At 37.7% G+C, this 26,958-nt stretch overlaps 2 protein-coding genes across 3 annotated transcripts; both read right to left on the bottom strand.

The window, feature by feature from the left end:
* Window positions 1-885: 885 nt before the first annotated feature.
* On the bottom strand, window positions 886-25,218 carry LOC140169644 (flavin reductase (NADPH)-like). 2 transcript variants are annotated; one of them, XM_072192926.1, is made up of 5 exons: window positions 11,559-11,644; window positions 8,598-8,751; window positions 5,727-5,928; window positions 4,117-4,275; window positions 886-1,935 (listed from the first exon to the last, which is right to left on the bottom strand). In XM_072192926.1, exons 2-5 carry the CDS (start codon window positions 8,730-8,732, stop codon window positions 1,796-1,798), a joined length of 636 nt encoding a protein of 211 aa, XP_072049027.1. In that variant the 5' UTR covers window positions 8,733-8,751; window positions 11,559-11,644; the 3' UTR covers window positions 886-1,795. The 2 variants fall into 2 exon arrangements, with proteins under 2 accessions (XP_072049027.1, XP_072049025.1); XM_072192924.1 differs by lacking the exons at window positions 8,598-8,751; window positions 11,559-11,644 and adding an exon at window positions 25,058-25,218.
* On the bottom strand, window positions 19,115-21,788 carry LOC140170464 (flavin reductase (NADPH)-like). The gene is made up of 4 exons (XM_072193826.1): window positions 21,762-21,788; window positions 21,351-21,552; window positions 20,701-20,859; window positions 19,115-20,142 (listed from the first exon to the last, which is right to left on the bottom strand). The coding sequence occupies exons 1-4, from the start codon at window positions 21,786-21,788 to the stop codon at window positions 20,003-20,005; spliced, it is 528 nt and encodes a 175-aa protein (XP_072049927.1). The 3' UTR covers window positions 19,115-20,002.
* Window positions 25,219-26,958: the final 1,740 nt, after the last annotated feature.

The raw sequence follows: 26,958 nt of genomic DNA, 5'->3' as shown, positions 1-26,958 counted from the left end.
AAATGATATACCATTTTAAAGCTTATGATAGGCTATATATTGTCTAAACACCAGTGACGGCGCCAGGAAATTTTTTTCGGGGGGGGGGGGCATTAGGGGGGCAAAGTGAATTTCAGGGGGGGGGGCAAAATCAACAAAGTTCGCGCAAAATTACCGTAAAAAGTGGACATTTTCGTAATTTTGGGTTTTTTCTGGGGGGCAAGAGTTCTGACTGGGGGGGCATTTGCCCCCCCCCCCCATGCCCCCCCCCCTCCCCCGTGGCGACGCCACTGCTAAACACGAAATAAAAGAAAATTGACCGGGCGGAATTTACGGCTCATTCGTGGTGTACGGTCACATATACCGTATTGATCCTATAGACGAATCCAACGAGCCAAGTCATGGTCAGGATTTGGTCGGCCATCTTTGGTTTCCCGCTAGCACCAACCTGGGGTTTTGAGCACCCGATTGTGCAAATAAAAGCCGCCTAACACATAGAGAAGATGCAAAGACGAGGAGGGTTAATAGAATAATAATATACAATAGAGGTAATCCGGTCGCATCTATTCATCATAGTCCTTTTTATCATCCATTTGTACACCTATGAATAGATACGACGGGATTACCTGCTGAATTATCTCTATTGTATTATTCTATTAACCCTCCTCGACCTTATCTAGGTGTAAGGCGGCTTTTATTTGCACAACTGATAGAACTGTATTGTGTTTTAAACTTCTTTTGTCTACCTGTGTTTTCGCGGAAGGTGTAAAACGGGTGATGGAATGCAGTTTAAAATTTCCGCCAAGGCCGAATCATTTCACATTTTGGATGCATTGTAGCCGACGGGGACCCCACTAAAGGCTGCTAGTCAGGTGTAGGAATGCGTTTATTTGGATTCCTCTATACCCGGATCTAGTCCCATAGATGATTACAATATCGCACCCTTTTTCTTTTTTGTTTCAGAGATTACCAAATCTAAATATCGTTTTGCTAATAAGTCCAGGTTTTGGGTGCTGATTCGTTATATGCATGCCTATTTTTGTTACATACTTATTGCAAATAAATCATATATGTCTGTTGAACGTTGACAAAGACGCAAATCATTGCTTCCAATTTCATTATTTTGTCTGGGGTTAAATATTACTAGGTCCATGTACATATTCAAAGGAATTAAGACTCACTTGAACACAGTCTATTATACTTCAACATATTAATGCTTCGAGTATTCATTGGAAGTTTGTGTTTTTCCATTGTGTACAAAGAATAAAATTGATTTACATAACTAATTTACACATTTATTCATTGAGTTTTACGTTTAAATGTAATTTTGTATGATAGTAATAATTTACAACATGATTGTACAGATTTATACAATAACTTAAAACCCGGCAGACACAAGCGTTTTGGAAAACATTCGCAAAAGTTAGTGATTACCAAAGATTCATGCTATGTATAATCCCTCCTTAAATGAAAGATTGATCGCAAACTTTATGAGGAGTTGAAATTTAAAAAAATAATTAAATATCAGGCGATTTTTATCAAATGTATAGCAAAAAAACATTTCTCTTGCATCAGGTTCAGCAAGATTTATTTCAAAAATATTTAAAAACAACAACAATGCACTCATATGCCTATGTTAAGTAAAATTAAGGCCATTACTGTTTTATTGATGTTTTACAGTGTGTTATACTTCAGAAAACGACATAATATTTCTCCACTTTGGATTCCAAGTTCGGTTCCATATATATCTCGGTCTCTCATCTCTCAGTTTGGAAGGCTACATCCGGGTCAGCAAGAGTCAATTGAATAAAAATTCTTAATATGCTATAGACACCAGCTTTTTCTCCCAGGTATCTGTATTTAAACACGATATCATAAATCTGGCTACATCTGCCCTGATTATACGCTGAGCTCCTCCATTCACATATTGCCCAAACTCTGTTTTGATCTCTTTCTCTTTAAAGAAAATTAAGAAATGCAAATATACACAATTAAATTACGAAAAGTACCACGACCTAACTCACTCATTGACTCACTTAAAGCCTTAATAATACGAATTCGGACAGATTTTAATTTGGTTATTCTTTGCCAAAAATAATATAATTAGTATCCAATAACAACTATCAGGAAAAAGTTCTGGTCATTTTAAGCCAAACTATATGAGGTAAAATGAAAGAAAACTCACTTATTATTTTAGCCACTTAACTTTGGTGTTCTCGAACTAAAAGCTAAAAATAAAGGATTGTTACAAAAAGCCGCGATGATTGAAAACAAACAAAGCTGACCTCTGCCAATTTTGACTTTTTGTCTTATAACTCAAGAACGAGATGTCGTAGATAGGTCAAATTATTTTTTTTCTGAATCGTTTTGATCAGAGGAATACTTTGGTGTAGTGTTTGACAAAATCTGAGCAATTTTGAAATTTGAACCCTGTTGTATGACATTTGCGATTTGAATATGCGACAAACATGATATAATATAATTGCGTAATTGGCGGGCCTTATAACATCGCGGATCAATATCAAAATATTTGTGACATCTCGCCAGAAGCATCACGAATTATGAATTCAAGTCCTATACTTTATCTACCTTTCTTTAACACACAATATAAGGGACGCACCATTAGATTCTCAGGGGGGGGGGCATGGTAGTTTGGGTCAGGCAGATTTTTTTTTTTTTGCCGCCGAAGGCGGCGTTTTTTTTTTTTTTTTTGCATCCGAGAGCACCAAAATTTTTTTTTCGCCGCCTTCGGCGGCGAAGTATTTTTTTTTCAATTTTAACGTAAATTTTTATACAAAGTTGGGTGGGGGAAATTTTTTTTTTTACTCATCAGTGAGGCAATTTTTTTTTTTTTTTTTTTTTTTTTTTTGTCTCACTAGTGGGCAAAGTTTTTTTTTTTTTCGTCTCACTAGTGGGCGATGTTTTTTTCTTCAAAAAACTCCCATGCCCCCCCCTGGAAATCTAATGGTGCGCCCCTAAACCAGGTAGGTCAACTAATAGCACTCTTAACGTGGATCTACTTTTCGGCGCAGTGGTAAAAGCCGAACATTTCCCGCCTATTACGAGCTGATCAAACTTTAGTTTAATTTTGAATGAAAATGGCGCGCATAATAAGACATGTACCTCATTGGATAGTTAGATACTCATTCAGTAATCTATGCAAAATCCTCTGTATAGAGACCCAGCAAACACAAAACGTTTTCGACATCATTCGCAAAAGGTTATAACAGATTGTCAGAAAACGTTTAAATGTCGGATTATATAAAGGGTATACATTAAGGGTATAAAACATTTTCATAACATTAAAAAACATTTTTTAATAATCTACTGCCCAGCAAACGCAAAATGTTTTACAGAAATCGTTAAGTGTCGGGTTATATAAAGGGTATAAAAACGTTTTAATAGCATCCCAAAAACATTTTTGAAAACTTAATTCAAAACATTTAAAACAGAATGTTATTTGGGGTTGAAAAAATATTTTGCAAAAAGTATTTGCCCATAATATTTGCAATAACGTTTTAAAAACGCTTTCATGACCTTTATATAACCCGACATTTAAATGTTATTAAAATTTTTGAAAAAAAAAAAAACATTTTAAGAACATTTCTGTGTTTGCTGGATGGTAATATTTTAACATAATGTTATTTAAGTGTTGACAAAATATTTGGCATAAAATGTTTGCAAAAATAGTTTACAATACCATTTTGAACACATTTTAGAATATTGTTGTAGTGTGTTTTTATACACCCGTTTTAAAACGTTTTCATGACCTTTATATAACCCGACATTTTAATGTTATTAAAACGTTTTTACCTAAACCAAAAGCCAAAACTTATTTAAAACGTTTTTAAAGCGTTTTTGTGTTTGCTGGGGACTTCTTCCATTTTTCACCATTGAAACGCTTGTAACTTCTATTAAATAAGATCGCAGAGCAACAAATGAGGTGTAAAAATGAGTAGTATGAAATGCTGCCATCAGCGAGTTTATTAATTTGCTAAATATTCTTTTGTTGTTTTAATCATGGGAAATTTTTCAAGTGTTACGATACTTTTTTGAGCAGTGTAGTATCCATAGTAATTGCAGCCTTTATTATAATAAAGAATTCGACTGGGAGAAATAATCGATAATTGGTCTTACCTGTGACATTCCCACTACCTAGTCCAGGTGGTTTAACAACAGTATAGTTGATGTCCTCACATCCAATTAGGTACTCCTCCATTGTTCCCATATTTTTAAGAATTTTCTTCAGGAACAAAGGTTTCATGATCCAGTCTATCATAAAAGTCCCTTTCTCATCTGTAAAAGTACAACATAACATATTAATGTTTCCATTCTTATTTCATGTGTTAGTGTGCGATGCGTGGTTCTTCTTTCTACTTTAGGCCTATATAGAGAGTTCCCGTGTTTTGGGTTACCCGCCATCTTGGAGGGAAACCTAAACTCCGTTTACAATTTTCAGAATACCAACACTCGCGCAACAATTAGCAAATGTTATTTTGTAGAATGTAGCACCAATAGGGTCATTGACCAAATCAAAGGAATGAGGAATACGGCGGTGCGAATCACGTTATAAACACTATTGTAGTCCGTTCCGCTTGAAAACACGGGAACTCTCTATTGGGAATTACGATTAAGCATCATTTATTTGATCTCGTGCGCTAGTTGGTAATGTTTGAATGTTTCTATGTTTCAATTAAGCACCTAAGGTATGGTCTTTTGTGTCTGTATTTTGACCAACAACCCACTCGACATAACAAAAGGAACATATTTTGCCGCAGGCGCTTACACATAGCTTTATCGCTACACGTGTCCCGAGTTTAAGCGCCAAAATGCTGTTGGTGCAGAAACCAATTAAATTGATCTCAGTTGGTAAAAATTCAAAAGAACAATTTCCTAATTTAAAAAAAACCCTAATATTTGTTTCATTACTCTTCGCCCAAACTGGTAATTTTGCCCAAATTTGACCTCACATATTTCAGAAGTTTTAAGGCCAAAAGGTTTCTATAATAAAGACCACCCTTAAACTACTAACTTGACTTTCCGACGTCATTATTTCTTTTGCATATGCATCGAAATATTAAAAGCTGAATGAAAGTTCTTTATGATGTAAAATATGACTTTTTAAAAACATTCTTTAGTTATTTTGCTTGATCAGGTCACGCATTGAACTATTTAAGGGTAGACGAGGTATTGTTGGTCGAAGCAACCAAAAATCGATTTTCATTATCTAGATCAATATATTATTGAAAATTAACACCTTGATGTTTTGCAAAAGTTCATTCTACAAATCGTATATTTTGCAAACTTGCTTAATTTATTGTTGTTAATGAGTTATGTACGTTTTACAAAAGTGTTGTTGTTTCAGCCCTCTTTACAACGTAACTCAAGAACCGCAGCACCTATAAAAGTATATCTGTGATAATTTTAATTCTTCTACACGCTCGCTATGAATTGAGCAATGCAGTTTTTGCCAAAGCGCACTACCATTCGTATGATGCTGTGAACTACCAAATCACAACAGTTTAAAATAATTAATAACCTTAAGCAGAAATTCATACACTTCCTATATGGAATCATGACCTTCACACAATCGGGAGGGGGGGGGTTATAAATATCAAATAGAGTCACCCATTCATGTATCCCCATTTGCAATTCACACTCCCTGTGTGGAAGATTAAGGTTAATGTCTTCCATGGGGGTATGAACTTCAAATTAAATAGCCCATTATGATTCAGGCTAAGTCCTACCTGTAGTGCACCAGGCAGTGAGGCATATAACTCTTGTAACGTTAGCTGCTCTCATAGCACCTACAATAGACTTGATACTTTCAGTATACAGAGTCACCTCAGCCATCCAACCATCATGACTTCCTAGGCATGAAAGTACAGCATCTTGTCCTGACATCTGCTCTTGCAACGAACTCTCAGAGAAGATGTCACCCGTAACTACCTGTAGTGTATCGTGTAGTGTATAAGAGGAAACAAGAATAGCAAGTGACGGGGCCCAATATAATACTTTTTTATAAAGCACATACTGCAGTTACTGTCCGTTTTCCTATACACAATACACAGTGCTCTCACCATTGACGCGTGACCTGTACAAATGATGTATGTTGGGAGAATGGACACTTGCCTAGTTAACATCACTGTGTGAAAAATAACCAGCCAATATTTTATTTATTCTCCAAAACTTCTAGCAAATATATTTCTCTAACATGACTTAAAATTACAGCTAGGTTAGATGTTCAGAAATGGTCGCACTTTTGTAAAATATGAGTGAGGGCAAGGCATAGCTAGCCAACTCCCCGTGTTAATTGAATGGCGATTTGACCGAAAATATTGGTATCGGACCGCTCACTTCTGAAGGATGCCACAAAAAAACGGTAAAAGCTACATTTAAATTATTCTAAATAGGTTCTAGAAAATAAAGTTTTGTAACATGTCCTAAATTTTAGCTAATTTAGATGTTTGGAGAGGGTCGCACTTTTGTGTTTTAGGAAGGATATGTAAACGACAGATAACACCAAAAATATGAAGAAATTATTTCCAAACCGTGTTAAGTCAACAATCATTATGTTGCTCATTTTGAAGAATGCTGGTTAACAAAAAGCAGGTCTTTGTCTCATTTCGTGAACAAAAGTACACATACCATTGTTTCCTTTCGTTTCCTTTATAATCGGTTACCCAACTGAAGCTATAATACGCAAACTTTATTGCGATATCGCACATGAAAACAGTCACATGTGCACAGCCAGAGAAGATCCGATTTAATCAGTTGAGCTGTTTCAATGAGTATTATCTTGGTTTAATAGCTTTTAATGGGGTTAAGTCCTGCAAAGGTCGAGATGAATTCTACTGTAGACATAACTGCATCATGAATTTAAATTTAATTTTCAATGATTTTTGGCAAGGCTACTTCTAGATATTGGTGGTGACATATATATGTTTGGCTGTAAAGACCCTTTTCTTAGGATTGCTATCACGCAAAGACCCATACACATACTCTTCAACCCTTCATGTCACCCGTAAAGAAATCCTTCTGAGTGTGTGGGTAGCTATATGTAAGGGTGCTGTCATTTTCTTTGGCACGAGGGGAGTCTATTTTTATGACCCAATGTGTTACCGACCCCCTTAGTAGTATGTGAGCCCGGGGGGTTGGACGGTACCACTTGGGGGAAGGGGCAAAGCTGCACTTTTACCATAAGTAGTTGACATCAGGGGATACACAAAAATGCCTGATAGCAATTGAACTGGAGTAGCTTTTGGGGGAAAGGTCAACGAATTTTACACAGGGTCAAATTTCTAAGTTGCTCAAAACCATTCCGATGCATTCCTCTAGTCTAGTCACAAAATGTATAGTTTGACCTATCTAGGGCGTACCGCACACCGTCTTCACGAAGTAAATAATTATTTTGTATAGGCAGGAAACGAACCGAATGCTCCGCCAGTTGCCGAGAGTCACAAAATAACTCAGCGCGGTAAGCGATTGGTATTGGTATTAGCTAAAAAACCCGGCTAAAACTAATCGCTATCATGTTATTTATTTAGCTGTTTGAGTTGTCCTTCAAAATATCCATGGAATATTGATTATTCTATTGTAGAATATCGGACAACAAAGCTTGTATTTACACAGTCTCTATACGCCGTAGAAGTGACCTAGTTAATCGGATTAACTACCATAGCAATAGATTAATACAATTGTGACTATACCGCCCTGCACTACAACGTTCGCGCGGTACCGGTGCATTGAGCCATAGATGTCAAAGAAAGGCTGATCACTCGCACCTGTAAGATAAGTATCTTTGAAAAGAGCGGTATTGTATTCAATATATGTTTGCTGACATACACAGGTGATTAGTTCAATCTGCTTGTAGTGCAGGGCGGTCTATTCACAAATTGTATTCATCTATTGCTATGGTAGTTAATCCGACTATGACGTCACTTCTACGGCGTATAGAATTGATATCTCAATGAATAGTCCGAATCGACTCGCATTTCTGAAGCACATATAATTGGATTGATATGCATTCTTCTTCTTCCTTATTAGTGCCTCCATCATATGAGTATTATCGCACTGCGTACAGACAAGCTGTACTTATTTTTACTCTGGAACATAGAGAAGATGAGTGTATTTTTGAAGTACAGTCAACAGTACCGGGATGATCCCCTGCTCTTTTCGAATAGCCCGTGACGTTTTAACGTGCACACTGCAATAATGTCAGAAATACATGTACACGGGACCGACGGCTTAAAGTGCCCTCCGAAGCACTGAGCAAGTAGAGTGAAGTGCCTTGCTAAAGGACACAAATAGCCAGCCGAGCTCAGGCGGACCTCGGATTCGAACCCTCGACCATTGGATGCACAGTCCGACGCCTTAACCGCTATATGCCACGCCCCCCCTCGACGCTGTGTCACCAAACCACGCTCCTACGTGAGTTATAGTCGAAGGTCAAAGGCACATTTTTTGGCTCTATGGGGGTCAAGAACATCAAAGTGCTCCTATTTTACCAAAAGAGGTGTCAAAGTGTTCGTTTTGATAAATCAATTCAAATAGGATAGGATTGCACCAACTGGTCAATAGGTCAGCATATTACATGTACTATGTACATGTATACTTACCTTCAGTTTGTCATGAGTAGTCGTCATCTTATCTGTGTTCCTAACAACAGCAGTGACCTCATGGCCAGCATCTAATGCCTGGGTTACCAAGCACTGTCCAGTAGGTCCAGTGGCTCCCAAAATAACTAGCTTCATGTTATGCAGTCTCCTAATGCTGAAATTAAAAGAAAAAGAAAAATACTGTTGAAGGTTACCTTCAGCTTGTCATGACATGAGTGGTCGTCATCTTATCTGGTTTCCTGTGTTGTTCCTGTAAATATATTGGCGTGCTGATACAACGTGCTCGTTGCTTAGCGGGTCGGTTTGTACTGATTAAGTCCTGCGGTATGGGGCTAGTGGCCTGATCCTTTCTCTAATGCTATACAATCATGATGAAGAGTACTTTACCGTTGGATTATTGTTCCTTAGGCCTATAATGTGTAAGATTTTGACCTTCAACACCAATTACGTTGGCACTCCACAGTTAGGTCTGCGCTGCATGACCATCCGAGACCATATGACAACGGCGGTAGTGTAAATGTTGACATATATTGGAAGGTATTTCAGAGGCTCCGTATTAATTGGTACTATATATTTACATTAGGTACATTTTATGATCATTATATGCAGTATGCAAACAATAAAACATAGTGAAGCAGGGTTGACTTTAGGTACAGGGTGAGTCAAAAACAAGTGCAATAGAGAAAAGAATCCATTTTTATTTAATACGGAACGTTTTAAGTGCCATCAGATAGCAAGATAATTATCTTGACAAGATGACATAATATAGGTATCATGTCGTCATTTACATATAATATTTGTAATCATGTTGTGATGTGCCCTGAGTAACTAATTTGATGATTTATCTTTGTTTACAAATTAACATGAGTGATGACATTTTGGGGGAATTCCTCTCTCAAATTGAGCAAAACAAGTTGAATCATATCTAATTTGGAATATTTGGAAACCCCCCTGAGGTTGTAAAGTGAAGATGACATCACGGGATTCCCCTCAGGAAATGGTGTCATGTGAAAGGTTAATGTTATAATTAAGGCTTAGGAATTTCCAAGATCACATTTGGCTATTAATATTTGGGATTTCCCACTGCTTGATATATAAGAAAATGTAAACACAATTATTCACAGTTTATAGTGTTGATCTGGGCTAGCTAGCTAATATGCTTACAGTCCAATTCCTTCAAAGAAAGGAAATTGCTAACCAGAAATATTTTACGTAGTCAATGCACTACTGCCTGCCAGTGTTGTCGGAGAAGAGCTAGAATACGTCAAAGAACGTACTTCTTCCAAGAAAGGAAAATATATTCTTCTGCCGATTTGCTGAAGTCTGGTTAAAGGAGCAACACAACTGTCAATATAAGTGGGGACAACTGCATCGCAGTCCTGCTTCCTGAAGATATAGTGTGAAAGGTGGAAATAGCACCATAGCAGCGCAAGGAGTTAAGTTTGGAGAAAGCAGCGCAAGGAGTTAAGTTTGGAGAAAGCAGCGCAAGGAGAAAGCAACGCCATTTTTGTGTGAGGATTTCATACGCAAGGATATTTATAAACGTGTTCACTGGACTTCGCTGATTCCCGCAGGACAAGTGAATAAGGATATATTACATCAGTCGTCCAGAACATTGCAAGAACTTTATGATCACCAAGAAGAAGAATGCTGGCTAAGTACTAAATAGTTAAAGAGTGATTATATTTGATTATTGTGTATGTGCATTTGTTATTATATATTGTACCAATCATAACTGGCTTTCAATTAAAGACTTAGATTTTGTTAGCTTAATCAAACAGTGTATCTGTGTTGTGCATTCGTGTGAGTTCGGGTAAAAGGTGATTTTGGCCTTGAGTCAAGTACGACTCGTAACAATGTCGACTTAATTATAATTTTAAGTCATGTTGGAAAGATATACTATATTAGCACACTCTGTGTACGCTTGCATGAATATGGATACCATCTCTTTCCAAAAGGTTGATAGATCTGGATCTGGATTTGCCACAGTTGTGGTGGACCAAATTATTCCATCTTTAGCTTGGGTTGCGGTAGCCCATTTGAATTGAGCAACAGCTTTAGTAGCCTAGCTGGCATCAATGGGTGCTAATGAGTTTGTACCTTTTGACACCTCATCATGACAAACCACAATCACCAAAACCAAAGATAACCAAAAGGCATAATGGCCCTTTAAGCATGTCAAGGACTTTAGTTATTAACTGTCAAAGTGTAAAAGGCAAGAAGGAAGGTTTTGCTTCATGTCCCGGGCTTCATGTATAGGGTCGCTGTTATCAGATATCATCATAGATCCTATGTACTTGAAGTTTGAGTCATGATTGATAAGCTCCCCGTAATACTTGGGAGTGGTGGTTGTTGGTTATGGACAGTGGTCATGTTGATGGCTAATGGCAAGATCTAGACATTCTGTTGCAGCTGGTGTTTAATAAGCTGTGCCTTAGATTGAGGATTCAAGCAGCGCAATATCATCTGCGAAAGTTTTGGCAGGGTAGCGTCTAGATTGACGAGGCTGTGTTACCACATCAGAGTCAGTCCCCGAAATAGCACACATCATCAGATAGTCTATGAGCATAAATTGCATAATGAATAAGAACGGAGCTAAAACGTCTCCATAAGAAACTATTTGACACGTACCTGACATAGATCGGAAATATTGCCATCCACTATATCACAGCGATAATTTCCCATTAAATTCACGAGTTTCAAAAAAGGTATCCCCTATATTCAGACTGCGATTCGATATGTCTGATGTGCTCTCATGTCCTTCAAGCATACTGTGCAAACGTTACTATCCGTTCTCTTAAAATGCGAAATTTTCTTGTGCAATGTTATGTCTATGCAAAGGTTTCGAAAAACAATCCTAATCGATTTTGCGTATTTTTCATCATATTGGCTACTTCATAATTATAATTACTAAAATATTCGCTCATTTTGAGATCAGAGATAAATTAATGAATCTTTTACCTGCTTAACGACACACAAAAACTTGTAGTAATTTCCCTTTTTCTCGTTTAGCTGCTTTTGTTATACCATACACTAAACGAAATACGTTACGGTCCTACTGATTGGATTTTCCGCTCCAATGATCAATGGTGACACCCAGAACAAAAACAAATTTCGTTTATGGTTCAAGTGGGTTCAAGTTGACAAAGGGTAAAGTAAAACTGGTGACTGTACCATTTCTGCCAGAACTGACCACACTCTATTGTTATGCACAGTCGTGCTGGAAGTCGATTGATACATGTTCAAATCAAATAAATTCTGAGATACACCTTTCTTACTTTGAAATTAATTTTCTCGGTCGGATAATAAACAATTTTTTTTTGTTTCATATCAGATAAAACTATAATGCTTTGATTTACCTTAAAAATCCTGGTGATGTCAACATTACGGATGAAATTTTGGGTTTTTTTACTGGTTTTATAGTGTAGGATTTTTTTAATTATTATGTCAACTCCAGGATGTGCACCGCAGCACCTCTTCATTTTTTTTTTTTTCTTTTTCTGTGTGGTGGTAGATATTGATGAGAAAGTAAAATCCTGAAAAAATTTGAAATTCATATTCCATTTCGTTTACCCGTGGAATCAATTTGAATTTGAGGGAGTCAGCGTAATGATGTTTGGAGGTCTAGTTTTTCTGACACCAGATTGGAATAATACACAAAAAAGTACCTGAGGATACACACTTTTCAAAGAGATAGGGGGTTCCCTTTTTACATTTATGGACCTCCAAACATCGCCTTTCATGTCGCGACACATGTTTACGCCGACCCCCCCCCCCCTAAATTTCAAATTTATGCCACGGGAAAACGAAATGGAGTATGAAGCTCAATTTTCAGGATTTTACTTTCTCATCAATATCTACCACCACATTTAAAAAGAAAAAATATTATTATTATTATTTCTATAGGTCTTTGGCATGAATGAATTTTTTAGCGTTTCAGACTAATATCGTCAAAGTCGAAAATTTTTCACTAGAGGCCCAAATTTCACACTCACGTTTAACACCATGTGTGGAAAAAAGTTCAGGTTAGTTCAGAATTATATCGCCACACATTAAAGTAATACAACGCATAGAGTCTACCGATATGCCAAAGAAAGGCAAGAAAGCATGGTCAAACATTCGCAAGCTTAGTAGTTGTGACCCCAAAGTACCACCTCAACAGCCCCAAGTCACTGCAAATCAAGTTTCTAACCAGCTGCATCTTAAAGTGGAAAAGTGGACTCAGTGGAAAAGTGAACACTAAGATCAAATTGGACCGTAACAAGTACTGCAAAGACCCTGGTCACACTCGATCCATGAGACTACTAACAAGCGTATCTTACACATAAAAGCTCTTCCAACGCATGATAACAGAGTAGGACCTGTTATTATGACGAAATAATCATCCCAGAGGAAGCTAGTTTCCGCCCTGGCAAGTCCACGAAGAGCCAACTTTCAACCTTACCCGAATCAACCTTACCCAGCACATCGAAAATAGTTTTGAGGAAGGGGAACTAACCGATGTAATGTTTATTGGTTTCTCAGCTGAATACAATGCAGTTTACCACAGGCGACTTCTACACAAGATCGTGGAGCTTACCAAGGACATCCATCGGAACTGATTGAAAGTATGCTTGAGAACTGGTACTTCTTCGTTGAACGGGGTGAGGAAATCAGATGCTGAAAATTCAAGAATGGTCTACCACAGGAAAGCGTGCTTACGCTTCATCATCTACACACACGACCAACCAAGAAGTGGAGGTTTGTATATGCCGCTACTTCTATACAGATGACCTTGGTTTAGCTGCACAAGACAGTGCCACTGCAGTACTGTTGAAGTCACAAATCCTCTCAACGAACTGACACCCTACCACGAAAATAACGTGCAAACCCATCAACGACACAGGTGTGTGCTTTCCATCTGCGCAATTATATAATAATAATAATAATAATAGCGACAAGGCACATATCCACTGAATTAAGAGCGCTCAAGGCACTAAAACAAAACAAACAAGCAACAAACTAACAAGACAAAGAAAACTGGAACTAAATTTAGAAATATAACTTAAGAATTACAGAATGTCTGTGACATAAGATGAGATTTTAACAACTTTTTAAACACAGTTACATTTTTAGCAGTTCTAATATAAATAGGCAGTTCATTCCATAGACGTGGAGCTGCGATTACAAATGGTCTGTCACCCCATGTGCGGTTGGATTTTCTTTCTTGAAGAAGTTGCATGTTTCCAGATCGAAGCGTACGGGTGGGAACATAATGTAAAAGGAGTTCAGATAAATATAACGGAGCAATATCATTAATACATTTATATACAATCAACATAAGTTTAAAAACAATTCTTTGTGTGACAGGAAGCCAATGCAGTTCCTTTAGGATTGGCGTGATATGGCAATATTTTCTGGTGAAAGTAAGAATTCGAGCGGCAGTGTTTTAAATTTTCTGAAGGCGATAGAGTTGGTTTGCTGGTAATCCATAAAGAAGTGCATTGTTGTTATCCAAACGAGAAGAGATGAATGGTGAATAATTTGTTCAGCATCCGGCTGATGTTACGTAGTTGAAGCGCTGAACAACGAATGACATTAGAGATATGAGGTTGCATGGTCATGTGAGTGTCAAAAAATGCACCTAAATTGCGTGCTTTGGAAGATAAGGCAGTTGCAGAGTCACCGATGCAAACATTTTCAATGCTGATTTTAGAGAGCTGTTGGTGGGATCCGAACAGAAGAAATTCTGTTTTATCATCATTTAATTTCAAGAAGTTTGATTTCATCCAATTACGGATTTCACTGATACAAGTTTCAAGAGAAACAATTGCAGAATTAGCACTATGTTGAGAAGATTCAAATGATAAATAAAGTTGCGTGTCGTCCGCATAAACATGATAATTCAATTTATATAAGCCGAGAAGCCAAACGCCAATGGAATGCCGTCTGAAATCCCATTGAAAACTGTGATCACCCAGTATATTTAGGTGTCACCATATCGTTGCCTCACCTTCAAGACCCATGTTGAGAAGACAAAAGCTCGAGTCTGTACAAGAAACAACATTGTCAGCAAACTGTGTAGACTCTCATTCATCTCGGTATGTTGAAATTAAGATTTAATTTTAAAAATCTGGTCAACCAGGCATACCTATTTTGACGGACGAACCGACGTTGCGACTGAAACCTTCAGCTGGGTTGTGATGTAAATGACTTTGAGTACCGGACACTTCCGGTATTGATGACAATCGACGAGGAATGTCCTTTATGATTGGATGCTCGGTTACCAACGGTCATAAACAACAGGGTCACTCAGTTTACTGAGCATGCGCAGTTAGAATAACACGAAACAACAAAATCTAGACAGTATAGAGAAATTCGACTTGCAGCGGTTTCACGTGCCGATAAGGATAGGATTTGGAGACAAAAGGAGAGCTTAACTGATCATAACATCAAAGATAGATGGGTGAGGAATTTATCGGACAGAAAACTCTCCAAAAGTGAGCAAAGTTTACTTGAAAAGGGACTAAATTTCGCGGATGCATCTAAGCGAATTCAGGTTACGAACATCATTACTGCTACTGAATCGGCGATCAGAGGAGCTTCTATCGAGCCAGATAAAGCGGAAGAATTACGTTCGCGGGTGAGTGCAAGTATTAAAAGTGCCAAACCACCTCAATATAATCATAGATATAATCTGAGCAAAAATTTAGTGCGTTAGAAAGCTTAAGGCTACATGCTCTTTTTGGTTGAAATTTATTTCCCGCCAAAACATTAAAGTAATCTTTTCCCACAACTAAATATCATAGTCAGGAAATTAATGATGCATCTGGTAGCTTAGATCATAACTTTCATTATACTTAGTTGCAATTATCCCAGAAAATTCTTGATTTGTTTTTACAGAGTCTTGAATTGTCGATGTTTTTGATCAAAAAACATCACTCGGTGTATTTTGAAACTCGAGGCATTAACTCTTCTCAAATTAGCCCCAAATCATAATTTATTATATGCACGAGTAGCAAACACCAATGGGAATAATTGGACGTTGTTTGCGGAGCCTAAATTTGGTTTGATTTTATTTCACAATAATTCTAAGGTGAGAATTTTGACCTGACATTTCCTTTTTGGATTTCAAATTTAAATTCATTGATATGTGATATTTTGAATAAATAAAGAGTACGCTTACCTTTCTGCAACACTTCCCGGTATCATTAAGCATCTGCTGATAACCAATATTTTAGCTGAAAACAGTCCCTTCCTATCATGTTTGAACAAAATATGGTTCAAAAGTGCGTACACTACGCGTATAAACTAGCACAGCGAGGTAATGAACAGAGCTATTTACGGTGGGGTATCTATTGTAAGCTATTAGGGTAGACCTATAGTATATCTTCCCGCAAGTGACAAGATGTGTCAAGCAGGGCGGTATATTCAAACGCTATTGTCTGGATCATTGAGTATCGATTGCGCACGTATACATGCAGCACGGATGTGTGTTGTCCTCCCCAGGTTTTGACATAAATTACAAATGACGTCGTGAATGACCTAGCGTTTTCATTTTATTATTACTAAATTAATCGTCGTTTATCACGAGTGCTAAGAGTCGTACAAGTTCAAATCATCAAAATTAATTTGTATTAAATGAAAAACAAACAGACAAGTAGAGTCATATGTCTTTCTATGACCGTATTCCTACCAAACTCTGATTTTCAATACTCTAGAAACGTGTTGATATGTATATCTTTGAAAATCGCCGAATGTTAACCACAGTCACCGTGGCACAGTATAGGCATCTTTAGCATTCATAGTGCAATTGGCAGTGGTTCGAACCCCGGTGAAAATTTTAGTATTTTTTATTCTTTTTACTAATGCGCTGTGCCGTTTTTCAAACACGCCCCTGAATGAAACTCATGGGCAAGTACCCTTAAAGAAGGATGAAAACACCGCACTCCTTCCGGCTGATAAGGGCCGTTGCACTGTGGTTTTAAATAACAAAGACTATGATCAAAAGGCTAAAGCACTGTTGGACGATGCTAAAACTTACACTCCTCTCAGAAAAGACCCAACGAGTGGTAAAAAAGGAAGTTGACTTCTAAGCTTGGCGAACTTGAGAAAAATGGATCAATTGATTTCAAGTTAAAACATCAGCTGTACCCGACATCCGAAACCATCCCGGGTTTTTACGGCCTCCCGAAGGGTCGCAAGGACACCATTCCATTACGTCCGATTGTGAGCAATATCGGCTTAGTTACTTATAATATCGCAAATTATTTGGCTAGAGTTTTGGGTCCTGTGGTTGGCCTATCGGACCAAATCCAAGGCCTAGCGTTAGCACCGGATGAGACTATAACATCTTTCGATGTTACCGCCCTTTTTACGAGCATTCCTCCGATGGACGCAGTCTCATCGGTTCGATTTAATGAGCGTACAGCCGATCGCCTGATCAATTATGTGACAACACTTATTTTACTTACATCAGTAAATTGTACCAACAATGTCATGGATGTTCCATGGGCTCGTCTGTTTCACCGATAATCTCTAACCTGTATAATGGAAAGATTTGAACGCATTGCTTTGTCAACGTTTCCTGGTACAGCCCCCGCTAGATGGTATCGTTATGTGAACATCATAATTAAATCCAATGAACTTGATAGGTTATTCAACCATATCAATCAAATTGATCCTCATATCAAGTTTACGCAGGAAGGATTGTCAGACCAAAACCGCTGCCACGAGCACGAATCAGACGGGGAGAACTACAAGTATCACTATCCCATACCACGGTGACTTGTCTGAGAAACTCAAAAGAATTGATCGCGACCACGGGATCACCACTCATTTTAAACCTACAAACACTATCCGCCAGTCCTTAGTGCATCCCAAGGACAAGCAGCCCAAGGGTAGGATCAGTGGAGTGGTCTACTGGGTACGCTGTTCGGGTGAGCAAGCCTGTCAAGACTCTATAGGAGAAACCGCCCAACCTCTTCATAATCGCATATGCTACAACACCGCAGGTGGAAACGACTCGCGGTTTTTCTACATCTGAAAGCCAGCGGACACCACTTTGACACCAAAGATGTCCGTATTTTAGCCCGTGAGCATGGTGTGCAGCGTTGGTTTGAGCGGGGTGTGAAGAGGCTATCTGGGTGAGAGCGGAGCAACCATCTCTCAACCGTGGAGGAGGCGTCCGGGCCAAGCTGTCACACGGTTCGGACCGAATCATAAAGGACATTCCTCGTCGATTGTCATCAATACCGGAAGTGTCCGGTACACAACGTCATTTGCATCACAACCCAGCTGAAGACTGAAGGTTTCAGTCGCAATGTCGGTTCGTCCGTCAAAATAGGTATGTCTGGTTGAACATTGTCAGCAACTTTACGGGAACAAGATGTCGTGTCAGCCAAGACAACTCAACGATCAACTGCCTCGTGACATCTCTCTTGTCCGAAGGGTCGCTAGTCCGAAGGTTCTCTAGTCCGAAGGTTCTCTAGTCCGAATATAGAATAAAGGTTAGGGTTATGGTTAGTGTTAGAGTTTAGGGTTAGGGTTTAGATTAGGGTTAGCAAGCCTTATTCTATATTCGGACTAGAGAACCCGATATCCTATTCGGACTAGCGAACCTATTTCAGAATTCGGACTAGTGAATGGTAAATTACGTGTTCGGACTAGCGAATTTTCGGACTAAGGAGCCTTTGGACTTTAGGGAACCTTTGTACTAGAGAGTTGTCACCCAACTGCCTTAGGCCTTTCTATTCATCTGCAGAGGTACACATGCCCAGTTTGGGAATGATCAGCCCATGCCAGAAAGATTGATTCAGCCATCAATTCAGTCACTGTCGCCTTAGGTCATCTGAATTTAATAGAATATAGTTCGTCTCAAAACCCTTTCCAAGTGCATAATGCGGATTACGTTTTTTTAAAACTTTATCCGCTGAGTGCACCAAATCCGCGTAACTTACTAGTTTAGTAGCCTACTTCTTTAGTAACTATACTCCGCAACTGCCGCGTATCTTACTAAACTAGTATTTTTGGGACTTGCGCTGAAGCGTATCTGGCGAGTAACTACTTCTTTAGTATCTTCGTTAATGGAGCAGTATATCCCAATCAGCACCTTTAATATCACGTTTTTAACCACGCGGTCAATTGTTATTCAATTTTAACAACAGGCAGTGTTATGTTACTAAATACCCCGGTACAAACTAAATACCATATCAGTGTATTTAGCGTGCTTTGTAGTAGGCCTATAGGTTTATGATTATGATATACATTTTGTCACACCATTTCAGAAGGGGTAACCCGCCGGGGGTGGGGGACTCAGCAGTGTAGTTTTTGTAAAAATCATTTTGGGGTCAAAGTAGTTTACATGTTCAGTCGCGTATCAGGGTCAGTTGTAGTAGTCGTGTGAAGGGAATATTTATTTGGCACAAAACTTGCAATTATTCGACATTTTTGATGTTTGGGGTGATCCTGAAATAAGATAATTTTAGATAGAAGATATCTTGAGTTTTGAAAAACATTTTTCCCCAGACATGAAAATAGTTATATAGATTCGAATTATTACTCAGTGTAGTATATAGAATTCAATAATGTTATAAATTTTTAAGGCATAAAATAAACGCATAAAGTAACGGGACTTTGACTCTATAGTAAAATTTAAATGGTAGGTCTACTATAATTATGCTATCTACTGAAGATTCAAATGGAATATGGAATCCAACATGCATTCGTAAGCACTATATATACGACTTAAAATGTTCTGAAAGGTTTGCGGTGCGGCATACGAGACGCTCCACTGGCAGAATACGCTCTAATGCAAAATATATTATTTTTTACTTCGAAATCTCATCAATATCAATGATTTTCTCCTCTATCTATAATATGAATCGATTTGCTTACTCGCCAAGTTACTCCTCCAACGATTAAGAGTACGTTGCCGAGTAAATAACAATAGCTGCGGCGTAACTTTACTAGTCTACCCAACTTGAGTGTGTACATGTTGAGGGGCCAAGTGGACTTACGGTCTTCTTGCGCTCAGGTTCAATTATAGTTAGAAACGGTATGTATGGTATACGGGGGATGTACCACTCCAGCTCGCTTTTTTGAAAGAAATCCCTAAACATGGACCCCGATTGGAGAAAAACATCCCTATAAACATGGGTCCCGATTTGGAAAAAAAATGGGGCAAAAACTGTCAAATCAGCCACTTTTTAGGCAAAATATAACAAATGGGTCCCGATAATTCAATGATCAAAAATTGTCAAAGCAGATTTTGTTTAGGTAAAAAATCCATATACAGCTAGTGGTCAAAATGTATTCCGAGTACCTCCTATTGAAATATATCCCCTGTGTGCGAGATTAAAGTCACGGTGTGTTTATTCCAACGTTGAATAGCACAATGTGAGTAAAATAAATAAATCTTAGTATAATTAGTATGCTACAGACACCAGCTTTCTATCCCACGCATCTGTATTTAAACACGATATCATAAATCTTGCTACATCTGCTCTTCCTATAGAAATGCCACCTCCGTTCACATATTGCCCAACCTCTGTTTTGATCTTTTTCTCTAAAAAAAAAACACACCATAAAATACCAAATTACTTACTTAATTTTTAAATACCGAATACTTGTCTACTGGAATATTATCTTGGTCCATTACTTACTATTTCAGTCACCAAAGCTCAATCAATCAAATCAATCAATCAATCAATCAATCAATCAATCAATCAAACATTTAATTAATTAATGAACCTTTACAATAAGTGTTGATTTCAACAGAAATTCCGGCTTTATCAACACAAAGCAAAACCACCCAATCAATCGATCAATCAATCAATCAATCAATCAATCAATCAATCAACCAATCAATAGATTAATCAATCAATCAACATTTTGAAGTTCATGATCAAAATATTCTGATTTCCAATCACTTACACGTGCACACAATCAATTCATGAACTGCCAATTATTCACAGTAGGCTGCTTTCAATATCAATCACAAAGGCAATGACCCAATCAACCAATCAATCAGTCAATATAGTCTTCTTTCCAATCTCTTGGTCTTAAAAATTTACTCATCCAATAATGTAATTTATCCATTAATTAATCAATAAATCGATCTTACCTGTGACATTTCCATTTCCTAGTCCAGGTGGTTTAACAATAGTATAGTTGATATCTTCACATCCAATCATGTACTCCTCCATCGCACCCATATCTTTTTTAATCTTCTTCAGGAACAAAGGTTTAATGAACCAGTCCATGACAAAAGGCCCTTTATCATCTAAAGGGAGAAAAATTAGCAAATACAACGTACCTTATTCGGCCTAATTAATGGCCCTCCTCTAAATAAGAACTCATGTACTTGTCAAACTTTCATCTCTTTAAGCATACACGTGTCCCTTTTTACTTGTTTCGTTATTAAAACTTAATTCACCCAATGGAATTTTGGGAGCTGCAAAGATATTTGGTCGATGTTACAATCTAAAGTGTAGATAGGTTTGCGCCCATGTTCGGCTGCTAATGGGCTAGTATAGTTGATACGACCTGATTGTAATGATTCACCACGACAACGAAATTACAGTGTTTTAAATCCTAGATATGGTAAAAAGGCGCTATATAAGTCAGAAATTTATTTATTTATTTTACATCAAATTATTGAAAGCTGTAATTAAAAGTTCTTAATCACAGTGATGCTTTTAAATATATGACTTAATCTGCATATTTTGTTTGATCTGCAGGACACACATTATGATTAAGACCAAGTCGCCCTACCTGAAGTACACCAAGAAGTGATGCCTATAAATCGTGAAACGTTCGTTGCCCTCATAGCACCTACAATAGGCTTGATACTCTCGGAATACAGAGTTACTTCAGCCATCCAGCCAGTATGACTTCCTAGGCATGAAAGTACAGCATCATGTCCTGACATATGTTCTTGCAACGAACTCTCCGAGAATATGTCACCCTTTACAACCTGGTGTATAAGAGGAAACATGAACAGAATATGGTACATAGATAAATAGTAATATATCAGTACAGTGGTGTGCGTAAAGACACCCTACCCCACGTTTGTCAGTCAGTAGGGGAACAATTAGGGTTTACCTGTTGCGGCTGGTGAATCGAGCCAAATGTTTTTGAACAGTCGGGGGAATCGAGACTAGCTGAGACTTATGGCCACCTGACGTTCAATCTGCGGACGCCTTGTACCATTGTGTACCAAAGGCACCAAAATCTTTGGAGTATGGTGATTCTGAGAAAGACAAAGTTTTGACTTCTTACCGGTCAGTGATGTCAGTATCATTAACACTTAGCATATTTTGTGGCAGTCTTACTGAGAAATCGCGCACGAAAAAATTATCAATTTCAGCTATTTTAGCACAAAATTAAGTTTAAGTTAAATGTTCCTAATATTTGATGGGCAATTGCGCACGAAGCGCACAAAAGTTTCAGCTGAAGTTTGCTATTATCACCCAAAACGCAGTGTTTTGGGCGAAAACTACGATCCAGAAGCATTTTCTTTCTTCAATTAGGATTTTTACGGGAGATCGAGAGGAGATCCCTGTCCACGGCAGCTTTTGCCGCCTATGTTAATGGGTCGTCCTCTCATGTTGTTCATTTTTGGTGAAAAAATACCCTATGCAAAACATAAGCGATTTACCGAAGTTTTATTACTCTGAAGGTTCGTTATGACAAAGGGCCAATACTTCGAATGTATGGTAGTTAGGGGCTATCATTTTCTTCGGAAAAGGAGGGGGTCATAAATTTTTGGAAAGAAAAATAGGGGGTCATAAAAGTTTTGATGATCAAAATGTAGGGAGTCACAAGTCACAAGATGACCACGGAGGGTCTTTTTTATTTATTCAAAATGACTGATTTCAATACAATTTTAGCCTGTTTAGCGGGTAAGGTGTATCGGGGTGTGGGTTATACAATTTTTGTTGCCGAAATAGGGGGCGCAATTTTATTGACGCCGACTTTGGGACCCCCCCTTCCGAAAAAAATGATAGCCCCCTTATTCAAAAATAAAAGTCGGGGTAATGACCCAGCAAACACAAAAACGTTTTGAAAACGTTTTAAATAAGTTATATTTTGGCTTTTGGTTTAGGTAAAACGTTTTTTAAAACGTTTTACCTAAACCAAAAGCCAAAATATAACTTATTTAAAACGTTTTCAAAACGTTTTTGTGTATTAAAATGTCGGGTTATATAAAGGTCATGATAACGTTTTAAATCGTTTTGTATGAAAACACACTACAACAATATTTTTTAAATGTTTTCAAAAATGTTATTTTAAACTATTTTTGCAAACATTGTTGTCAAATATTTTGCCAATACTTAAATAACATTATGTTAAAATATTTGAACCCAGCAAACACAGAAATGTTAAAAAAATGATATTTTCGAAACCTTTTTAATAACATTTAAATGTCGGGTTATATAAAGGTCATGAACACGTTTTTAAAACGTTATTGCAAATATTTTGGGCAAACATTTTTCGCAAAATATTTTTTCAACCCCAAAATAACATTCTGTTTAGAATATTTTGTATCAAGTTTTCAAGAATGTTTTTGGAGTGTTATTAAAATGTTTTTATACCCTTTATATAACCCGACATTTAAACGTTTTCTGTAAAACATTTTTGTTTGCTGAGCAGTAGATTATCAAAAAATGTTTTGTAAGGTTATAAAAACGTTTTATACTCTTAATATACCCTTTATATAACCCGACATTTATACGTTTTCTGACAACCTTTTATAACCTTTGCGAATGATGTCGAAAACGTTTTGTGTTTGCTGGGGAGTACTTCATACTATTGCCCTTCGGAATAAAAGTCGTTGGAATTACAGCACTGGAAGTATGCCTCTGAAATGAGTCTCTATAAAATCCATACACATAGCGGTAGCTATAGCTTTTGAGGAATTAGCACCCGTTGAAAGCTCGAAATAGCTAGGCAAGGGGCATACAGTTCAGGTTCTATTATCGCTAATAAACGCCATAGGTTGTATAAAATTGTTGGTACCCATCAGTTTCCGATGGACATGACTGGCACACCAAAATGCAACATACGAGGATCCGTAAAATGTGTGATGTCCGTGGACGGATTGGGGTTCTTCAAAAACATTATACGGGGTGTGCCATACAGACTTTCTGATGCTGAATTTCTCTATACCTACGTTTTGCTGTCTTTGCTACCATCAGTATACCAAATTTCATGATGCAGTCATGTCTACAGTAGAATTCATCTCGACCTTTGCAGGACTTAACCCCATTAAAAGCTATTAAACCAAGATAACACTCATTGAAACAGCTCAACTGATTAAATCGGATCTTCTCTGGCTGTGCACATGTGACTGTTTTCATGTGCGATATCGCAATAAAGTTTGCGTAGTATAGCTTCAGTTGGGTAACCGATTATAAAGGAAACGAAAGGAAATAATGGTATGTGTACTTTTGTTCACGAAATGAGACAATGGCGTGCTTTTGTAAACCAGCATTCTTGAAAATGAGCAACATAATGATTGTTGACTTAACACGGTTTGGAAATAATTTCTTCATATTTTTGGTGTTATCTGTCGTTTACATATCCCTCCTAAAACACAAAAGTACGACCCTCTCCAAACACCTAAATTAGCTAAAATTTAGGACATGTTACAAAACTATATTGTCTAGAATTTTAGAAGAGTACTTTTAATATTGGCCGGTTATTTTTCACACAGCGACGTTAACTAGGCAATGTACTATTACCTATAACATTAACTAAAACTCCAAAGTACGAATATTTCCAAACATCTAAATTAGCTAAACATTTAGGACATGTTAAACAACTCTATTTTCTAGAACTTTAGAAGAGTACTTTTAATATTGGCCGGTTATTTTTCACACAGCGACGTTAACTAGTCATATCCCCATACTTTTAACGTAGGGCTATTTGTAGAGGTCACGCGTCAATGGGAAAGAGCACTGTGTATTGTGTATAGGAAAACGGACAGTAACTGCAGTATGTCAAGAGCACTTTTGCTAAAATACACTTAATTGGGCGCATTCGTCTCAACTGAAAACCCACCATCGATATACTAACATCGCTCATCCGAACGATCGTAAACATCATCAAATCAGCATGCTAGTGGTTCAACAACAAAAATGTGTATTTAAGACAAAATAAGGCATGAGTATGTAATTTATATACTGCCTGTAGGTAAATTAGCTATGAATTTGAATGAGGCTTCAGTTTCGTCAATACTACTCTTTTCTTTGTTTTTTGCCAAAGTTTTCATTTCAAAAATATCAAAATGACTTTTAAACAATTTTAATTTTTTTATACTTGCGCTGGGATCACTGAATGGGACTTAAATGTCATAAAACAATAAATTATGTTCATTTCAAGAAGATCCAATGTTGCATTTGGAAGGAGTAGGCTTTTCAATGATGATCTTTAAAACCGATGGGTACCAATTACACAGTTTGTATTTATATGGTTACCTTCAGCTTGTCATGAGTAGTCGTCATCTTATCTGGGTTCCTAACAACAGCAGTGACCTCATGACCAGCATCTAATGCCTGGGTTACCAAGCACTGTCCAGTAGGTCCAGTGGCTCCCAAAATAAATAGCTTCATCATACTTTTATGTACCGGGGTTACTGGCGTGCTGAAATGTGAAAACAATATTTCAAACTTTGAATTGAAAATCAAAACAAAGAATTATTTCTTATTAGATTATGCCTGTTGCTTACTTGTTTAATTCGAGTGGTGTCCTCGAACTGTGATGGCTTTCCACAACTTTCTGTCCTCCATTGCTGTCCTGAAGTCTGCTGCCTCCAGTCCAGTGTCATATTTCAGAATGTTTATGTAGGTCAGAGAAGATCTTCCTGGTCTGGGTTCCTGGTATCCGCCTCCCATGCTTGGTATCCAATGAACCATTTTTAATGCGGGCTCCTCACTTCTGGAACAATGGCTAGGCTCTTCTTTCCCTGATTATGTGGCTTATTTTTGGAAGATCTCCACATAGGTCTGCATTTGACATGTGTTCCTTCCAATGCACATTCAGAAAAGTTCTTAGCATACGGGCATAAAAACCATCCACCCCTTTGTTGTTAATCTTCAGGCCCACTTTTGCAGCTGAAGTCTCAAATCAATGTTGTGTAAGTGTCCGATGCTAGGTGATGAAAAATACAGGATTCCTATGTTATGGTCACTAAAATGACCCGGCCAAAATCATCTGCTTCTGAGTTCACGCAACAGCAAACATACAAACACGCTGTTACCGATATAACAACGTAATTACTATTTATTAATTAGTGCACAAGGCAATCAACAATGAAAAATCATACAAAGAATTTGTTTACTTAACCAAGCCTGGAGATCTTGATTGGGTGACTTTCTGATGCGATTCCGTTGATTGTCTCAGTTCTTGATCCAAGATCCGGAAATATCCAAGATCCTATCTATCCAAGGTAAAACCCTGGTTTACCAGAGTCTCAGTCCAGAGTCCTGATGACTATATTTTCAGTATCCTAGCTATTATGCCAGTGTTCTCCAAATGGTCTTCTATGCTGACCATAAGCTCTCCTCTTGGAGATGTCTTGAGCAAACTTTCTGCCCCACTTGACAGACAGATAACACACTAGGTTAGTCCAGCAAAATACCACAGTTCGTTGATGGAGATATTTCAGTCTGCCGCTTCTTTGAGTCGACAGCACAATCAAGCTCTACTGGCTCTATTATCGCATTTGGCGTATTTTATTTTATCTTTTCGAAGTTTGAAGACTTCACACAATGGTATCAACACTGGCTAACAGAAGTTTCATAATAGAGTTCCTAGAGCTTACCTAACAGCTTCGGATCGGACACTCACAGCGTGATTAAAATGGCAACTATCACAGCACTTCCTTTTTAAGTAGTCAGGCACCCGGTTCGCTATCTCTAAGGACAGGGCAACGTCACCAAGAATTACACATAGAAAAATATTTATGTGACGGTGTGCGTGGCACGTATGGGTAAACTTAAATTTTCATAAAATAAAAACACTACACTGTCATTTCACGTAGTTCAGCTCATAAGACGCACATATTTATATGGTCCAATGACATACCTACCTGCATATTACTGCAAATGCTAATTTATTCTGGCAGACTTTCAGCCAGTCATGCGTGCATGCAGCGTATTTGTGCACAAAATATCATCATGCAGTTATTTTTCCATATAATCCCAACACAGCTCAAGGCTGACATAATTATTCACAGCTTATCCTCTAATATTTGATTCAAATAACCATCATTTCAAAATAAATGTTAAGTCATATTTTTAATATAGAATATAAGGCCTAGGCTTACTATTTTGGATCAGATAAAAACTAAACAAAATATTTAGCCTAAGGACTTTTT

The sequence above is a fragment of the Amphiura filiformis genome, chromosome 14 (assembly GCF_039555335.1).
Source record: "Amphiura filiformis chromosome 14, Afil_fr2py, whole genome shotgun sequence".
In the NCBI taxonomy this organism is placed as follows: domain Eukaryota; kingdom Metazoa; phylum Echinodermata; class Ophiuroidea; order Amphilepidida; family Amphiuridae; genus Amphiura; species Amphiura filiformis.
Note: the sequence above shows the minus strand (reverse complement) of the source record. Positions and strands in the feature narration are given on the sequence as shown.

Excerpts from the sequence above, each read along its gene's own strand:
- LOC140170464 (XM_072193826.1), bottom strand. The coding sequence starts at position 21,788 with ATGGTACAAGGCGTCCGCAGATTGAAC. Across the intron at positions 21,553-21,761 it reads AAGGCGTCCGCAGATTGAAC|GTTGTAAAGGGTGACATATT; the intron begins GTCAGGTGGCCA and ends CTTATACACCAG. Across the intron at positions 20,860-21,350 it reads CACTTCTTGGTGTACTTCAG|ATGATAAAGGGCCTTTTGTC; the intron begins GTAGGGCGACTT and ends TTCTCCCTTTAG.
- LOC140169644 (XM_072192924.1), bottom strand. The coding sequence starts at position 25,195 with ATGATGAAGCTATTTATTTTGGGAGCCACTGGACCTACTGGACAGTGC. Across the intron at positions 4,276-5,726 it reads CACTGCCTGGTGCACTACAG|ATGAGAAAGGGACTTTTATG; the intron begins GTAGGACTTAGC and ends GTACTTTTACAG. Across the intron at positions 1,936-4,116 it reads AGGTAGTGGGAATGTCACAG|AGAAAGAGATCAAAACAGAG; the intron begins GTAAGACCAATT and ends TTTTCTTTAAAG.